Here is a 16,280-nt window from a genome sequence, read left to right as displayed (position 1 = left end):
TCAGTGCAGAGCCTGCTTCTCCCTCTCCCTCTGCCATTCCCCCTGCTTGTGCTCTCTGGCTCTATCTCTCTGTCAAATAAATAAAATCTTTTTTAAAAAAATAAAAAATTCGGGCGCCTGGGTGGCTCAGATGGTTAAGCGTCTGCTTTCGGCTCAGGTCGTGATCCCGGGGTCCTGGGATGGAGTCCCGCATCGGGCTCCTCTGCCTCTGCCTCTCTCTCTCTCTCTCTCTCTCCCTCTCATGAATAAATAAATAAATAAATATAAAATAAATAAATAAATAAAAAATAAAAAATTCTATATCCAGTGAAAATGTCACTCAGAAATTAACATAAAATAAAGACATTCTTATGTGAAGGAAAGTATAAGGATTTGTCACTAGCAGAGCTGCTCTTAAAGAAATGCTAAAGGGGGCACCTGGGTGGCTCTGTTGGCTAAGCGGACAACTCTTGATTTTGGTTCAGGTCATGATCTCAGGGTCAAGAGATGGAGCCCCATGTCGGGCTCCATGTTCAGCAGGGAGTCTGCTTCAGGATTCTATCTCTCCCTCTGCCCCTCCCCTTGCTTGCTTGCTCTCTCTCTCTCTCAAATAAATAAATCTTTTTAAAAAATAAAAGAGGGGCACCTGGGTGGCTCAGTCATTAAGCGTCTGCCTTCGGCTCAGGTCATGATCCCACGGTCCTGGGATTGAGCCCCTCATCGGGCTCCCTGCTCCGCGGGAAGCCTGCTTCTCCCTCTCTCGCTCCCCCTGCTTATGTTCCCTCTCTCGCTGTCTCTCTCTCTGTCAAATAAATATATAAAATCTTTAAAAAAATTTTTTTTATTAAAAAAATAAAAGAAATAGGACATCAAAAAGAAAGAGAAACAGAAATGGTAAATATAGATTGTTCTCCTCTTAAGTTCTTTAAAATATTTATAACAGTTGAAAGTAAAAATTATAAAACTATGATGGGGTTTTCAGCATTTGTAAATGTAATACATATGACAACTACAACATAAAGGAGAGACTGCCTTTCAATTTGCATCTTATTTTTATTTCCCTTCCTCTATGTTCATCTGTTTTGTTTCTTAAATTCCACATGTGAGTATTGTCTTTCTCTGACTGAATTATTTTGCTTTGCATAATACTCTCTAGCTCCATCCTTGTCATTACAAATGGCAAGATTTCATTCTTTTTTATGGCTGAATAATATTCCATTGTGTATATATACCACACCTTCTTATCCATTCATCTATTGATGGACACTTGGGCTGCTTCCATAATTTGGCTACTGTAAATAATGCTGCTATAAACATAGGGGTGCATGTGTCCCTTTGAATTAATGTTTTTTATTTTTTGGGTAAATACCCAGTAGTGTGATTACTGGGCCATATGGTAGCTCTATTTTTAACTTTTTGAGGAACCGCCACACTGTTTTCCAGAGTGGCTGCACCGCTTTACAGCATGGGTTGAGTGTTGCAACAGACATTGTGTGACCTGCAAAGCCCCATATTATCTGGCCCTTTACAGAAAAAGCTTGCCATTCCTGCCCCAGGGCAACCACTTAAAAAAAAAAAAAAAGTAAAAGAAAAATTTAGTGAAAAAAATAAAGTAGAATACTTCATATCTAATAATATCCAAATGGGGGCACCTGGGTGGCTCAGTTGGTTAAGTGTCTGCCTTCAGTTCGGGTCGTGATCTCAGGGTCCTGGGATCGAGCCCTACGTGGGGCTCCCAGCTCAGTGGGGAGTCTGCTTCTCCCTCTCTCCCTCTGCCCCTCCTCCATGCTTCTGCAAGCATGCTTTCTCTCACAAATAAATAAATAAAATCTTATAAATAAATAAATAAATAAACAAACAAACAAACAAACAAACAAACAAACAACATCCAAATAAACCAAAAAAAAGGCTGGAAAGTGGAGGTAGCTGAATTATAAACAGGACCAAACAGAATAATAAAATGATAGAAGTAAATTCAACCATATTAATACTTATATTAAATGTAAGTAGCCTAAAACACCAATTAAAAGACAGATTATAAAAATGGATTTTAAAAAACACAAAAGATCCACTTATATGCTGCCTTCAAAAAAACCCATTTTAGGGGCTCCTGGGTGGCTCCGTCATTAAGCGTCTGCCTTCGGCTCAGGTCATGATCGTGGGGTCCTAGGATCAAGCCTCGCATCGGGCTCCCTGCTCCGCGGGAAGCCTGCTTCTCCCTCTCCCACTCGCCCTGCTAGTGTTCTCTCTCTCGCTGTGTCTCTCTCTGTTAAAACAAAATAAACCCCATTTTAAGTACAAAATAGGTGGATTAAAAGTAAAAGGATGGGAAGACATATACCATGAAAACACTAACCAAAAGAAAGCTGAACTGGCTATAGTAATATCAGGCAAATTAACTTCAGGGCAAAGAAAATTACCAGGGTTAAAGAAGAACAGTACATAATGATTTTTTAAAAAGTTTGTTTTTTCCAAGAAGACATTATTCTAAATGTCTCTGCATCTAACTACAGAGCTTCAAAATACATAAAGCAAAAACTGACAGATAATAAAGGGAAAAAATGGACAGATCCACAATTGTAGTTGAAAATGTCAAAACTTGGGGCACCTGGGTGGCTCAGTTGGTTAAGCGACTGCTTTCAGCTCAGGTCATGATCCTGGAGTCCCTGGATCGAGTCCTGCATCGGGCTCCCTGCTCGGCAGGGAGCCTGCTTCTCCCTCTGACCCTCCCGCCTCTCATGTGCTCTCTCTCTCTCTCATTCTCTCTGTCTCAAATAAATAAATAAAATCTTTAAAAAAAAAAAAAAAGAAAATGTCAAAACTCTTCTCCCACTAACCAACAGAACAAGTAAACAAAATTAGCTGATGTATAGAAGTATGTAGAACTGAATGATGTCATCAACCAATAGGATCTAGCTGAAATTTATAGAACACTTCCCCAACACAGCAGAGTCACAATTTCTTTTCAAGTACACATGGCACATTTACAAGGATAGACCATGTCCTGAGTCATAAAACAAACCTCAACAAATTTGAAAGGATTGAAGTCATACGAAGTCATACAAAGTATAATGGAATTAAAACTAGAAATCAATAACAGAATGGTAACAGGGAAATCTCCAAACACATGGAAACTAAACAACATACTTCTAAATAACCAAATGATCAAAAAGGAAGTCCCAAGAGAAATTAGTATGGTGAACTTAACAAAAATGAAAATACAGGGGCACCTGGGTGCCTCAGTTGGTTAAGTGTCTGACTTTGGCTCAGGACATCATCTCAGGGTCCTGAGAACCAGCCCTATGTCGAGCTCTGCACTCACTGGGGAGTCTGCTTGTCCCTCTCCCTCTGCCCCTCCCCTCCACTCTCTGCTCCTCTCTCAAATTAATAAATAAAATCTTTAAAAAAGGGCACCTGGGTGGCTCAGTCATTGGGCATCTGCCTTCAGCTCAGGTCATGATCCCAGGGTCCTGGGATTGAGCCCCGCATCAGGTTCCCTGCTCGGCCGGGAGGCCTGCTTCTCCCTCTCTCACTCTCTCTGCTTGTGTTCCCTCTCTCACTGTGTCTCTCTCTGTCAAATAAATAAAATCTTTTTAAAAAAAAAGTCTTTAAAAAAAAGGAAAAAACAATATTAAAATATGTGGGATGCACCTAAAGCAGTGACTTGAGGAAAAATTATAGCATCAAATGCTTATATTAGGAAAGAAGAAAGGTCTCCAGTCAACAATCTATACTTCTACATGAACAGCCAAAATAAACACAAAGCAAGCAGAAGGAAAACATAATAAGAGCAGAAATTAGTGAAATTTAGAGGTGCCTAGCTGGCTCAGTTGGTAGACCATGCAACTCTTGGTCACGGGGTTATGAGATTGAGACCCATGTTAGGTGTAGAAATTACTTAAAATAAAAAATCTTAAGAAAAAAAGAAATTAATGAATTGAAAACAGAAAAATAGAAAAATATTGGGTGCCTGGGTGGCTCAGTTGGTTGGGCGACTGCCTTCAGCTCAGGTCATGATCCTGGAGTCCCTGGATCGAGTCCCGCATCGGGCTCCCTGCTCGGCAGGGAGTTTGCTTCTCCCTCTGACCCTCCCCCCTCTCATGTGCTCTCTCTCATTCTCTCTGTCTCAAATAAATAAATAAAATCTTAAAAAAAAACAAACAAAACACCAGCTTGTTGAATATATGAATGAACGGGCAGAACTGGATTAGTTCAGAGGTTAGAAACTTAAATACCGGGCGCCTGGGTGGCTCAGTTGGTTAAGCGACTGCCTTCGGCTCAGGTCATGATCCTGGAGTCCCTGGATCGAGTCCCTGGATCGAGTCCCTGGATCGAGTCCCTGGATCGAGTCCCTGGATCGAGTCCCGCATCGGGCTCCCTGCTCGGCAGGGAGTCTGCTTCTCCCTCTGACCCTCCCCCCTCTCATGTGCTCTCTCTCATTCTCTCTGTCTCAAATAAATAAATAAAATCTTAAAAAAAAAAGAAAAATAGAAAAATATCAATGAAGCCAAAGTTAATTGTTTGAAATGATCGATAAAATTGATAAGCCTCCAGCCATACCGACCAAAAAATTTTTTTTAATTTAAAAAAGACTGGCTGGCTCAGTTGGTAGAACATCTGACCTTTTTTTTTTTATTTTTTAGCATGCGACTCTTGATCTCAGGGTTATAAATTCGAGCTCCATGTTGGGTGTATAGATTACTTAAAAATAAAATCTTTAGGGGAGCCTGGGTGGCTCAGTCCATTGTCTGCCCTCGGCTCAGGTCATGATCCTGGGGTCCTGGGATCAAGCCCCACATCGGGCTTCCTACTTGGAGGGAAGCCTGATTCTTCCTCTCCCACTCCCCCTGCTTGTATTCCCCCTCTCACTCTGTCTCTCTGTCAAATAAATAAAATCTTTAAAAAAATTTAAATTAAAAAAGAACACAAAATACCAGTATCAGGAATAAAAAGGGGATATCACTACACTCCCCCACAGACATTATAAGGTTAGTAAGGAAATACTACAAACAATCCTACACATATAAATTCAACAATTTACATGAAGTGGACCAACTACTTGAAAGCCACAAGCTACCAAAACTCACCCAAGGGGAAAAAAAAAAGATGTAAATATCAAATGCACAACTATAAAGCTTTTAGGAGATAACATAGGAGAAAATCTCAGCTATCCAGAGTTAGGCAAAGTGCTCTTAGATATGACACCCAAAATATGATATAAAAGAAAACAGTGGTAAGTTGGACTTCATCTTCATTACAACTTTTGCTTTGAAAAAGATGTCAAAAAAAAAAAAAAAAGAAAGAAAGAAAAGAAAAAGAAGATGTGAAGAGGAGGAAAAGACAAGCTACAGAATGGGAGAGAATTGTTTGCAAATGCTATTTAACAAAGGACTTCTCATCAGAATATATAAAGAACTCTCAAAACTCAACAGGAAGGAAATAAACAGTCCAATTTTGAAAAATGGCAGGAACTTAAACAGACACCTTATCAAAGAGGCTATGATGATGGCAAATAAGCAATGAGGAGACGCTCAACATCATTAGTCACTAGGGAAATAGAAATTAAAACCATGACAAGATAACTATTAGAATAAATAGAAGAACGCCTATGCACTTAATAGAATGGATCAAATAAAATAAGAACTGACAATACTAACCGCTGGCAAGGATGCAAAGCAACTGGGACTCTCTTACATTGCTGGTGGGAATGCAAAATGGTGCAACCACCCTGGAAAAGTTTGGCATTTTCTTATAAAGCTAAATATGCACTTACCATATGACCTAGCAATCCCACTCCATTTTCATTCCTAAAGAAACTAAGACTTGTTCAGACAAAAACATGTGCACAAGCCTTTATAGCAGCTCTGATCATAATTGCCCCCAAACTGGAAACTAGAGTATCCTCAGACAGGTGAATGGATACACAGACTATAAACACACAGAATACTACTCAGCAATAAAAAGGAGGAAACTATTAATACATGCAACAACACGAGTGAATCTCAAAGGTATTATGCTGAGTCAAGGAGCTACTCTCATATATGATTTCATTCTATGACATTCTGGAAACGGCAGAATTATAGCAACAGAGAACAAATCGGTGGTTGTCAAGGTTAGGATTGGAGGAAGGGTGTGACTACAAAGGAGCAAGCAGGAGGGTGTTCAGTGTGATGGAACTGTTTTGATCCTGACTGTGGGGGTGCTTACACAAATCCGCATGCGTTAAAACTCACCAAACTGTGCACACACACACACACAAACACACACACACACGGAGCAGTTTTACTATCTGCTTTAAAAAATACAAGATTTAAAAAACAGACATACTGGGCTACTGGCATTCATCATTTTTTTTAAAAGATTTTATTTATTTATTTTGACAGAGAGAGACACAGCAAGAGAGAGAACACAAGCAGGGGGAGGGGGAGAGGGAGAAGCAGGCTTCCCGCCGAGCAGGGAGCCCGATGTGGGACTCGATCCCAGGACCCCGGGATCATGACCTGAGCTGAAGGCAGACGCTTAACGACTGAGCCACCCAGGCGCCCCGCATTCATCTTTTTAAATATGGTGTTATTACTTGAGTAAATTTTAATATATGTTACAAGTGTTTACAAATCACCAAGGAACGGTTTGAAAGACCCCCCCCTCCCCCCGTGGTGAATCATTCTTTATAACACTTTGGTATCGCTTGTGTCAGTCTGGATTTTGAGTCCTGGCTCTTGCAGCCCTGCTAGGTAGCTAGCTGCGTGGTGTGCAACAAGTCACCTCTGTTTCTTAAGCAGTGACAGGAGCGGGGGTTTGGAGGATCTCTGTAACTGTTGCTAAGGTGCATTGGAATCCTCTTCAACCTCCAGATCCTGCTTTAGTAGGTCTGGGGTGAGAAGGTCATCTGTGAGGTCTCTAACTCTAAATGTGCTATTTATATCCTATACTGGGTTTGCTTAAATTAAGATCTGAATTGGGAATCAGCTTCTGTCCCTCCCTGGCACGTTCCCTGTGCATTGGGAATTCCGCCCACAACACACACAAATCCGGGATACCTTAACTAAATTCACCAGCAGTTTTCTAAGAACCTTTCCATCAAACCATTTCCCACCTCAGTGTGACCTTGACCTTTCCTAAGGTATTTCGGCTCCCCCTTTTAGAGACTCAATGACACCTCTACGACCTCTGCCTTTCCCACGCCCCCTCTCCTATCCTCCAGCTTCATGTGTCCAAATGTCCGAGCCTCAGACCGCTCAGACGCGGGGTTGGCCTCTTGGCTGGAGAACACTGACATCTTGGAGATAATTGTCCAGAACCTGCAAGCTCTCCAGGTGGCAGGTGACAGCAGATGAAGAGGATGGGATGGATGCTGAGGGAAACGGGGGTTCGGGGGGTAAGCACCGTATTCCTTTGCAAAAGATAAGGTCCTCAGGGAAGAAAAGAATCATAAAAGGCAGAGAAAGGGCAAGGAACTCTGAGTACTAACTTAGCTCATCTCATCCCAGGGCTAGTCCAGAGTGGGGGCGGGGAGGGGAAGTACTGAGCCCAGAGGGAGAAGTACTACCTGCTGGTCCTGGTCTCCCTAGAGTTACCATTTAAGGGCGGACATTGAGGATGGGAAGGCTCAGAGCTGTCAGCACTCTCTGCCCACCTTCCATAGCAGCTCTGCCAGCCTTCTGCACCCTGGACCCCTCGGGTGCACTCCCCTCCAGCCGTGTAAACTGTGCCCCCCACAGGCTCTCCCCAGGGACGGAGGCTACTGGGGACGCTGCTTAGGAGAACCAGCTACCCAAGGTCTTCCCTCCCTGTGCCCCCGGTCTCCTCAGTTTTTTTTTTCTCTTACCTCTTAGCACCTCCTATGCCTAACTGTCCCTATCTTCACCTCCCCAGCTTCTAGTGCAGCCTCACCTGGAGCCCATCTCTCCTATCTGAAGACCCCAGTGATGTCTAAGAAGGAGAGAAGTAAAAGCTACTTTTTTCTTTTTCCTATCCCAACTGGAATGGCCTGGAAGAAGGAGTCCTTGGCCCTTTCTGCTCCCTCAGCCCTTGGGACGAGCCATGCCCAGGACTGGGAGCATCAGGGCAGGGCAGGTATGTGGAGTATTTAAGCGGACTTGGAATACGTGGGCTGGGAGACTGAAATACTGTGTTCTTCTTGTGGATCAACTCCTGGTTCTCTGGGTAACCACTCTGTGACTCGGGCATTAGATTGCAGAAGGACAGAGGAAGGGGGCATTGGGTAAAGGGTGTTAGTAGGACCCAAGGCTCTTTGTTAGCCAAAGATGGAAAGCATCCCAAACTGCAAGCAGGGCTGGGTCAGAGTGGCCTCAAACATTTGTTTCTGCTTATTAGTCTATAAAGCTGAGGCATGAAAAGTGTGAACAGTAATAACTGTAGCTGGGAGAACAGAGGGCTGGAGGCCAGTATGATAATTCCAAGTTGTGTCCGGAAGTATTCTAGGGATCCCGAGGATAGACCCAGGGATGAGGACCACCAGAGAGCACTGAAGGAGCAAGACAGAGACACCTGGGTGGCTCTGTCATTAAGCGTCTTCCTTTGGCTCAGGTCATGATCCCAGGGTCCTGGGATCGAGCCCCGCATCGGACTCCCTGCTCCCTCTGCCTGCCACTCCCCCTGCTAGTGCTCTCTCTCTCTGTGTCAAACAAATAAAATCTTAAAAAAAAAAAAGAGCAAGACAGAATAATCAGGGAGAAATCAGTCATTTATATCCCATGTACTGTGTCAAATGCTTTCTCTGTACTAACTCAACAGATTTCTCACCGTTCTGAGGTATGGACCCATGTCCCGACTGCCATCAGTGCCTAGAAAGGCCCATTTTACAAAGTGGGAAACTGATGTTGAGAGATTAAGAATCTTTTTTTTTTTTTTAAAGATTTTATTTATTTGATAGAGAGAGACACAGCGAGAGAGGGAACACAAGCAGGGGGAGTGGGAGAGGGAGAAGCAGGCTCCCCGCAGAGCAGGGAGCCCGATGCGGGGCTCGATCCCAGGACCCTGGGATCATGACCTGAGCCGAAGGCAGACGCTTAACCGACTGAGCCACCCAGGTGCCCCGAGAGATTAAGAATCTTTCCCAGTCATAGCTAAGTAGTGGAGCCAGGTCTTGCTCATGCCAGGCTGTATTCACCATTTCATTCCTCTAGATATTCAGTCTCCCACCAAATATCAGCCATGGGGGAAATAATCGGAGTCTTGACCATGTCCCCAGGATGTTGGGCCAAGGGCTGAGGGGATGGCTGTTGTGAATGAGGCCGGGCCCAGTTGGAGAGCTGACCAGAAATGAAATGTCAGCTTTTTTCCTGAGAGTTCCTTTCCTCTCTCTGTCCCCTGGCCCTCACCCAACACCGGTAGACAGCTCTGGAAGTGCCAGGGGGCTGGTTCTTGAGCACCTCACTTGGCGGCGGCTGCGAACTATTTTCCCACAACATATCCTTACTCACAACTAGTCACAGGCCCTAGGAATGAGTGCTGGGCTGAAGGGTGGTCCTCACCCAAGAGCAGGGGTGAAAATTAGTTCATGTGTCTGAAAGCTAGGCTCTACATGGGAGAGCTTGTGAAACACTAGGCTGACTCACCTAGACAGAGATCAGGGCAACCCTTGCCCTGCTCCGGGCCCCACTCAGAACCATACCCATGAGTGCGGGCCCTGTGACTGCAATCCAGGTTGGCAGGTTGGGCATGAACTATAGCCTAAGGTTTTATAGGTTCCCCTACCGGGAACTTCGTAGCTGATGTCCTGGGAAGTGGATGACCTGCCCAAGACCACTTGGCTAGGTTGGCGGCGGAGCCGAGGACCCAGCCTCTGGGCATCCTTTACAGGGCTGGCGTGCTTTCAACGTGGCCTCCTCAGGAGACTGAGGAGAGCTGCTCCCACTCCCAGAGGAAGTAAATACGTGTCTATTTGGACAGAGCCCAGGTGACCCTTGAAACTGAGGGCTGTGTTCACTTTGAGTCCCATTATCTACAGTCAGCAACCCAGGTGGAGATGAATTCTCTCTACGGGCACCCCCTCCGCCCCCCTGCTTTTCAAAAGTTCGCACTACGCCCCTTCACTCTTACAAAAAGACCAACATTAATACCGGTTTTGGCTACCACAAAGAAATATGAAGGGGATTTTTGCTCATACGAGACCGAGTGAAAACAGCTGTCAGCGTTGGGTTTGCAGCAAGTTAGAGAGATGGCGCGCACCCTGAGCCGGAGAGCGGCCCCACCAAGCTCCTGCCCCTGGAACCATCCTCAGCTCCTCTGCATCCAGCCTAGCTTTGAACTGCCTGTGAGCTTTATTTTGTGCATCCCTTCACAATTTCAGAAGAATCTCAAAATTTCAGAAAGATTCCAGAGGTCGTATTTCGGGTCCGGGAATGCTCAAGTACTTTTCCGTGTGAGTTAATGGTAATCGATTCACTTTATGCCATTTCAGCTTACAAAAGTTTTTGCAGGAACACTCTGCTTCTGATAGTGGAGGGAAACCTGTAGCTGTTTGACTTCTGAGATTCCTGGATTCTTTCAGCCACCGGGGCTGATTCCCTTAACCCTGCTCATGCATCTTCACAGCCCTATTGAATGAGATTTGGCACCTGCCCTGAAATACAGAGTCAGTGCCCAGTTATTGCACTCAACTTCATCCCTCTGCTCATTCAGCAACTAGACAGATGTCTGGAATCTGTTTGTTCGCAGAGGACATGGGAAAGGTCCTCCCTTCCTTGAGAAGAGCCAAAGCCTTGAGTTGTGTGTTTTTTAAGTAAGCTCTAGACCCAACATGGGGCCTGAACTCACAGCCCCAAGATTAAGAGTCGCATGCTCTACTGAGCCAGCCAGGCACCCCCATTGTTTTGTTTTTTCACTTTGATTTACCACAAACTGAAAAGAACTGAAGATTTTTATAAAGAAGAACCCACCATCAGACCCTTACACGCATCCACCATCATTAAATAAGTTCCCAAGAACAGAGTGACCCATTTGGCTGGGCCAGGTCAAGCAAGAGTGAACATCTTGAGAAATTTGAGCACCTCATGCCCTTCTAGTACCGCTCAGGTTCCAGATTAGTTTTCTTCTCTGGTCTCCTTCCCTGGGCTCAAATTCTCAACAATTGAGGGTGGAAGAACATTACCGACCCCAGAGTGCCTCCCCCTTAAAGGCCTGGGCCTTCCTGCTCGGTACCACAAGCGTCCCCATCCACAGTCCGGGGGACAAACTCTGCCCAAGGGTCAAGGGGCAGCAAACTCCCCAGGCGCCTAGGAGATATGCCCTACACTGCCCCCGACGTGTGAAGTGACAGCAAAAGCAAGGGAGACAGCCACAAGGCAGCGGCTAACGTTTTCACCCACCAGCCCTAGTCCTGCTGACTTCCGCTGCTGCTTTCCATCTGCCAGGGCTCTAGTCCCACTGTCATTTGAGGTACTGGGCTTGAACTCAAGTTCAGAAGGCCACATGTGGAGACAGAGGGAAGGTAAGAAGGGGACTGGGAGACAGGAGGGTTGAAATTGAACGGGGACAAGATCAAAAGTAAAGCCAGAATCCTCCTTGGTCTTTTTTTTTCCATTCTCCTTTATTCCATAAACACCTAGTTACAAGTTGCACAAATCAAAAAATAAAGGCAGAGAAAGGTATAGGGAAGAGTTCTGTGATGTGCAGGGGTGGGAAGGGAGGAAAGGTTGGGAGCCAGTCCTCTCCCTCCACAAACAGCCCCGGATGAGGGCTATGGCCCCTGCAAGGGGGAATCTGAGGAGGAGGTGGGCAAAGATCCAGGGTAGCTGAGGGATGGAGGAAGCCCCTAAACCCAGAGCTCACCCCGAAAGCCCCTTCAATGCATGACAAGGGTAGAATGGGGACGGGGAGGAGGTTCAAAGATGGAGCAGCAAAATGAAAAATCAAGTTAGCAGATACAGGAGAAGTGGAGTCATCATGGTAGGGGCTTAAAGAAGGAAAAAGTAGGTAAAGGGGGCAGTGAAAGGTTCTCCCTGAGACCCCCAGGGAGAGGTGGGGGCCAGCTTGCTTGTTAATTTAATATTAAATTGGGAGTGGGAGTTGGAGAGGAAAAAGTTATTTCAGGGGATGATTTCTCAGCCTCTCAGCCTGTACCTGGAAGGGGAAGAGAGAAGAGCACAAGTCAAAAGAAAGACAAAATATAAAAGCCAGGAGTCGGGTTTAATCCCCTCTTGCAGTGAGAGCATCCTTCTCTTTCTATACCGAAGAAAACTACCACCGAAGGCAGCATTTGCCGTGCACCTGGACGGCTGCTGCCCCGTGGCAGAGGCCTGGCACAGTATGCTCCTCAACCCCCCTCCGTGCTCCACACCTCGCCTGTTCCTCCCCCTCCATACTTACAAGAGAGGCTGAGGGCCTAGGGCCCTCACCAGTCATAGCGGCGGGACTGTCGGGAGGGGGAGTCCTCGGGTCCCTGTATAGCCAGGCGGGGAGGCCCCTCAGCCCTTCGTCCCCCACCCCCTGAAGCCTCATGCCGTCGAAATTCCAGAGGGCGCTGCTGCCGGAATCGGGATGTCTCCCTTCGCCACTCATCATCAAACGCTGCGGCCTCACCTAAGAGCACAGAGACCAGACGTGACAACTGAAATTGATAGGCTGGCTTCTGGAAGCAGATGCAAGAGTGAGCCACAGCCTTCTAAGATGAAGAGACACGGCAAAGGTTGAAAGGGTTACGTGTGGGGATGTGTTGAGAGAGAGCAGCAATTTCTTTTCTTAGTATTTTGGGGTTCAGTATGGTTCCACTAGCTAATTAGCCAATAGTGATTCCGATATGGAAGCCACCAGCAAGCCTGAGGCATGACTACTGAAGAAAGAAATTAGGAACGGCATACATATTTAGTTAAGGAGCATCATCCCAGGCACACAGTAAGTATTTAATAAATATCTGTTGACTTGGGGGGCAAAAAAAAACAGAGGGAAGAAAAAACTGATCCCGACAGTTGGCCCCTCCTTGGTAAGGACATTGCCAGCACCTGACTTAGCCCCTGAAGCTGACAACAAGGCTCAAGTGAGGTAAGACCAGAGGGCCCACCCCTAACTTTACCAAGAAATATGTACAGAGGTAGGGAGAGAAAGTTTCTATCTCCTAGCTCACAGGAACCGGCCCGGGGGCTACTGGCCCAGGAGTCAGAAAGGGTGATGGAGTGGGAAGGCAGGCTCACTCTCATCCAGGTTGATATAATCCTGCCGCTCCTCCTGGTCCCCTGTGCGGTGGTTTCGGGAGCGCTGGAGGATGTGAGCCCGGTCTCGGATGTGGTGCCCAATGGACATCTGCTCTAGCCCACTGTCTGAGTCCCGTACAGTCCTCCGGGTCTCCCGGATCTGGGATGAGGCAGAACACGGCACACTCAGCCACCCCTTCCAAAGCCCTGGCGACACCAAGCCAGGACAGACAAACCACCCACAACCCAGTCCTGAAAAAGGAAGCCCGGGTTTCTGGGCATGCCATTCCGTTCTGCCTGCTCTGGGAAATGAGAGGCCCTCCAACTCACCCCGCCTGGAGCTGAGCGCATCTCTGATGTCTCCTGGTAGACCTTCGGGGCACCATCTCCCGTGTTGGAGTAGGAGATGACAGTGGAGGATGAAAAGGTCTGGCAATTGCCTCCAGCTGTCATGTGTTCCTGAGGAGGGAAAGGTAGGGCAGGACTGAATGGCCCCTCTGGGGGAGGGGTCCCACACATCCGCTGCCTGCTCCTGTCCACAGCTCTCTCACAAAACGTGGGAACCGAGAGAACATCAGGACTCATCAGTGCCCCCCAGTTCCTCGGAGTCCAACAACAAACAAGAGGGACCTGACGACGTGGAGCCTTAATTGCACACTGAAGAAGATCGCTGCCCGTGCTTGCTACCCAGGCACGAGAGCAGGTAAGGGAACCCAGTGGCCTCTGGGTTCCGCGACTTCATCCAGCTTGAGCCCTTCACCAGCACACTCTTCCCTGCCCCTGCCCCAGAGGACTCAGGACTCAGGTGGCTGCCAGCCACCACGGAGCACAAGACTGCAAGAGCGTATGGGGCAAGAGCCTCACCATGTTCCCAATCATGTCGTTCATCATCCCAAACATGTCCATGAAGCCACCCGACTGCAGCAAAGAGATGGAAGAGAGAGTCAGGAAAGCACCGTCAGTGCTCAGATGGTCTCCTTTAGGTACCCTCTAGACAGACACATGGCTACACGTTCCCTTCCTCTTCTTCCTCCACACGCAGCAACTGCTCGGTCTCTTCATTAGCATGATCAGAATATGGAATGTTCTCTTTGTGTTTCCCTTCCTGTGTTACTATTGCTGCCTTCCTCCTCAGTCTCTACGGCTGCTCTGATCCAATTTTCTTTATCCCGACTGTCCTGTTTCCTCCTATCTTTAGGAAGCACACCCAAGTAATGGATTCCAACCTACAAAAGGGTTGGCCATAAAACTGTAAAAACAACAACAAAAAACTTCTAAAAGCCATCTTTGTTGGCCCTTCAACTGCATCTCCATCCTCAGAAAGACAAACTTTGCCAGGCAATTACATTTTCCTAATAGGTATGGCTCCTAGAATGCAGGAATCAAGAAGTTAGCATCTTTAACCCACACGACTCCTAGCACACAACAGGCCCAGAGCTTTGTGAGCACTATAAAAAGATTCTAGGGTTACCCATAAGGCTATTCCAGAGAGCCACATTTGGAAATAACATCTAAGGGTATACAGTGTGTTTGAGAATGGAAGGACACAGGACATTAGGACTCACCATTCCCAGCATCCCAAAGGGGGAGACAGCCCCAGCCTACAGGAAAACATAAAGAACAAATTAGAGACCACGTCCTATCTCACTACAATCGCAAACCGAGCCCACGGCCTCAGCTTTTTTTCCATCCTCCTCTCAAAAGGGGATCACAGAGCCCTTTTGCCAGACCCCTTCCCCCACTCCTAAAAAAGATCACTCCACTTGCTAAGTTGGCTGAAGTGCAAGAAAAATCAAGGACTTTACTAACCACCCTCCAGCATTTCTTTGGGTCTCAGGCATGTCACAGCACCATTACCTGCATCCTACGGCTGGCGGGCCTGGTTCCAGGCATGTTACCATCTGTGATGCTGAGAAAGGGGTTATACCCAAAGCCACCTGACAACATTCGGTTCATATGCTGCCGATGAATAGCGAAGGGGTCCCTGTGGAGTGAGTATACAGTGTAGACGGCTGAAGGGCCAAGCAGTCAACAACCCCTGCAAACCCCACCCCCCGCCCCCCCACCCCTCCCACCCCCGCGCCGGCAAAACGGAAAAGTCCTAGGGAAACAGTGGCACAGATGCCTAGTTCCTCTCTAAGTCTGAGCTGGAACTGAGTATCCAGCTGGTTCCAGCCAATGCCAGCAATGAGAACCCAGATGTCTGTCTGAACTACTTAAGAGACCTGAAGTGGAGTAGGATGAGCGCTCTAGAACAGGAGGGGGAGGGAATACTCACATCAGGAACATGGGATCCTCGGGCTCCACGTCCCTCATGAAGCGGAACATCCTGATTTTAGCTCCAGGGGGCTCCACACTGTAAAGATGTGGAGGCTCAAATACTCGGAGGTAGCCAGGCTTCTGCACACCCGGCTCAGTGTGGGGTCTCTCAGAACACTGTCCCTTCCAAATGCTGTAACCGACCTCCGCAAACTCCAGTGAGACCCTTCTCCAGGTGGCGTTCGGCACCACCCTCAAGGGAGAGAAGAGCTCTTCAAACCTCTCAAGGAGGGCCGTGGAAAAATTTCCCAAGCTTCGCAGTTTTCTGCCTCTCCCCACTCACAGCCATCCTCTCCCCAGAGCCCTGGCCAGGAGCATCCTCCCTCCCCCTGACGCCACTGTTCCGGATGCGAATCCCGAAGGCTGGCCCTCGCTCCAGCAATGACCCCAGCCACCTCGCCCCCTTCTCACCCCCCAGCCGCCTGCCTGGCCTCCCCCGGGCGGGCCTCACTATCCCCACCGCCCCTGCCCGCCGCTCCCCCGGCCCCCGCCTCCCCGCCGGGCGAGCAGGAGCGGCGGGCCTGGCCCTCTCCCCTCCCCGCATCCCAGGCTCCCAGACCCCGCAGCCCCGCGGGCCCGCTCCCGCCCCGGCCCCGGCCGCCCGTTCTGCTCGAGCCTCACCGGTCCCCGACTCGGGCTCAGCGGCCCATCCGGCCGGTCTCGCCTCTCGGTGCGCTGCAGGATCGGGGGTTGCGGCCCGGGGCGCGGGATTGGTCCGGGCTGGCTCTCCTCGGCCTCCCGCGCCGCCTCCTCCCACGGCTGCCACCTCCGTACCCCCCCCCGTCGGCCCACGGAGCCCGAACCACGGCCAGGCCCGGACGGAAGTGA

General features: G+C 48.0%; 1 protein-coding gene across 3 annotated transcripts; it reads right to left on the bottom strand.

Annotated features, from left to right (window-relative positions):
• Nucleotides 1–11,512: 11,512 nt before the first annotated feature.
• On the bottom strand, nt 11,513–16,280 carry MLF2 (myeloid leukemia factor 2). Of its 3 annotated transcripts, XM_045873960.3 has the most exons (9): nt 16,074–16,277; nt 15,412–15,489; nt 14,991–15,117; nt 14,699–14,734; nt 13,998–14,051; nt 13,464–13,592; nt 13,134–13,293; nt 12,313–12,525; nt 11,513–12,066 (listed from the first exon to the last, which is right to left on the bottom strand). In XM_045873960.3, exons 2-8 carry the CDS (start codon nt 15,459–15,461, stop codon nt 12,338–12,340), a joined length of 744 nt encoding a protein of 247 aa, XP_045729916.1. In that variant the 5' UTR covers nt 15,462–15,489; nt 16,074–16,277; the 3' UTR covers nt 11,513–12,066; nt 12,313–12,337. The 3 variants fall into 3 exon arrangements, with proteins under 3 accessions (XP_045729916.1, XP_054363185.1, XP_045729917.2); XM_054507210.2 differs by lacking the exon at nt 13,998–14,051 and having other exon boundaries at nt 16,074–16,278; XM_045873961.3 differs by lacking the exon at nt 11,513–12,066 and having other exon boundaries at nt 12,507–12,607; nt 16,074–16,280.

Source organism: Mirounga angustirostris, unplaced genomic scaffold (assembly GCF_029215605.1).
Source record: "Mirounga angustirostris isolate CCGP_5_RB_7025 unplaced genomic scaffold, mMirAng1.0.hap1 SCAF_5, whole genome shotgun sequence".
In the NCBI taxonomy this organism is placed as follows: domain Eukaryota; kingdom Metazoa; phylum Chordata; class Mammalia; order Carnivora; family Phocidae; genus Mirounga; species Mirounga angustirostris.
Note: the sequence above shows the minus strand (reverse complement) of the source record. Positions and strands in the feature narration are given on the sequence as shown.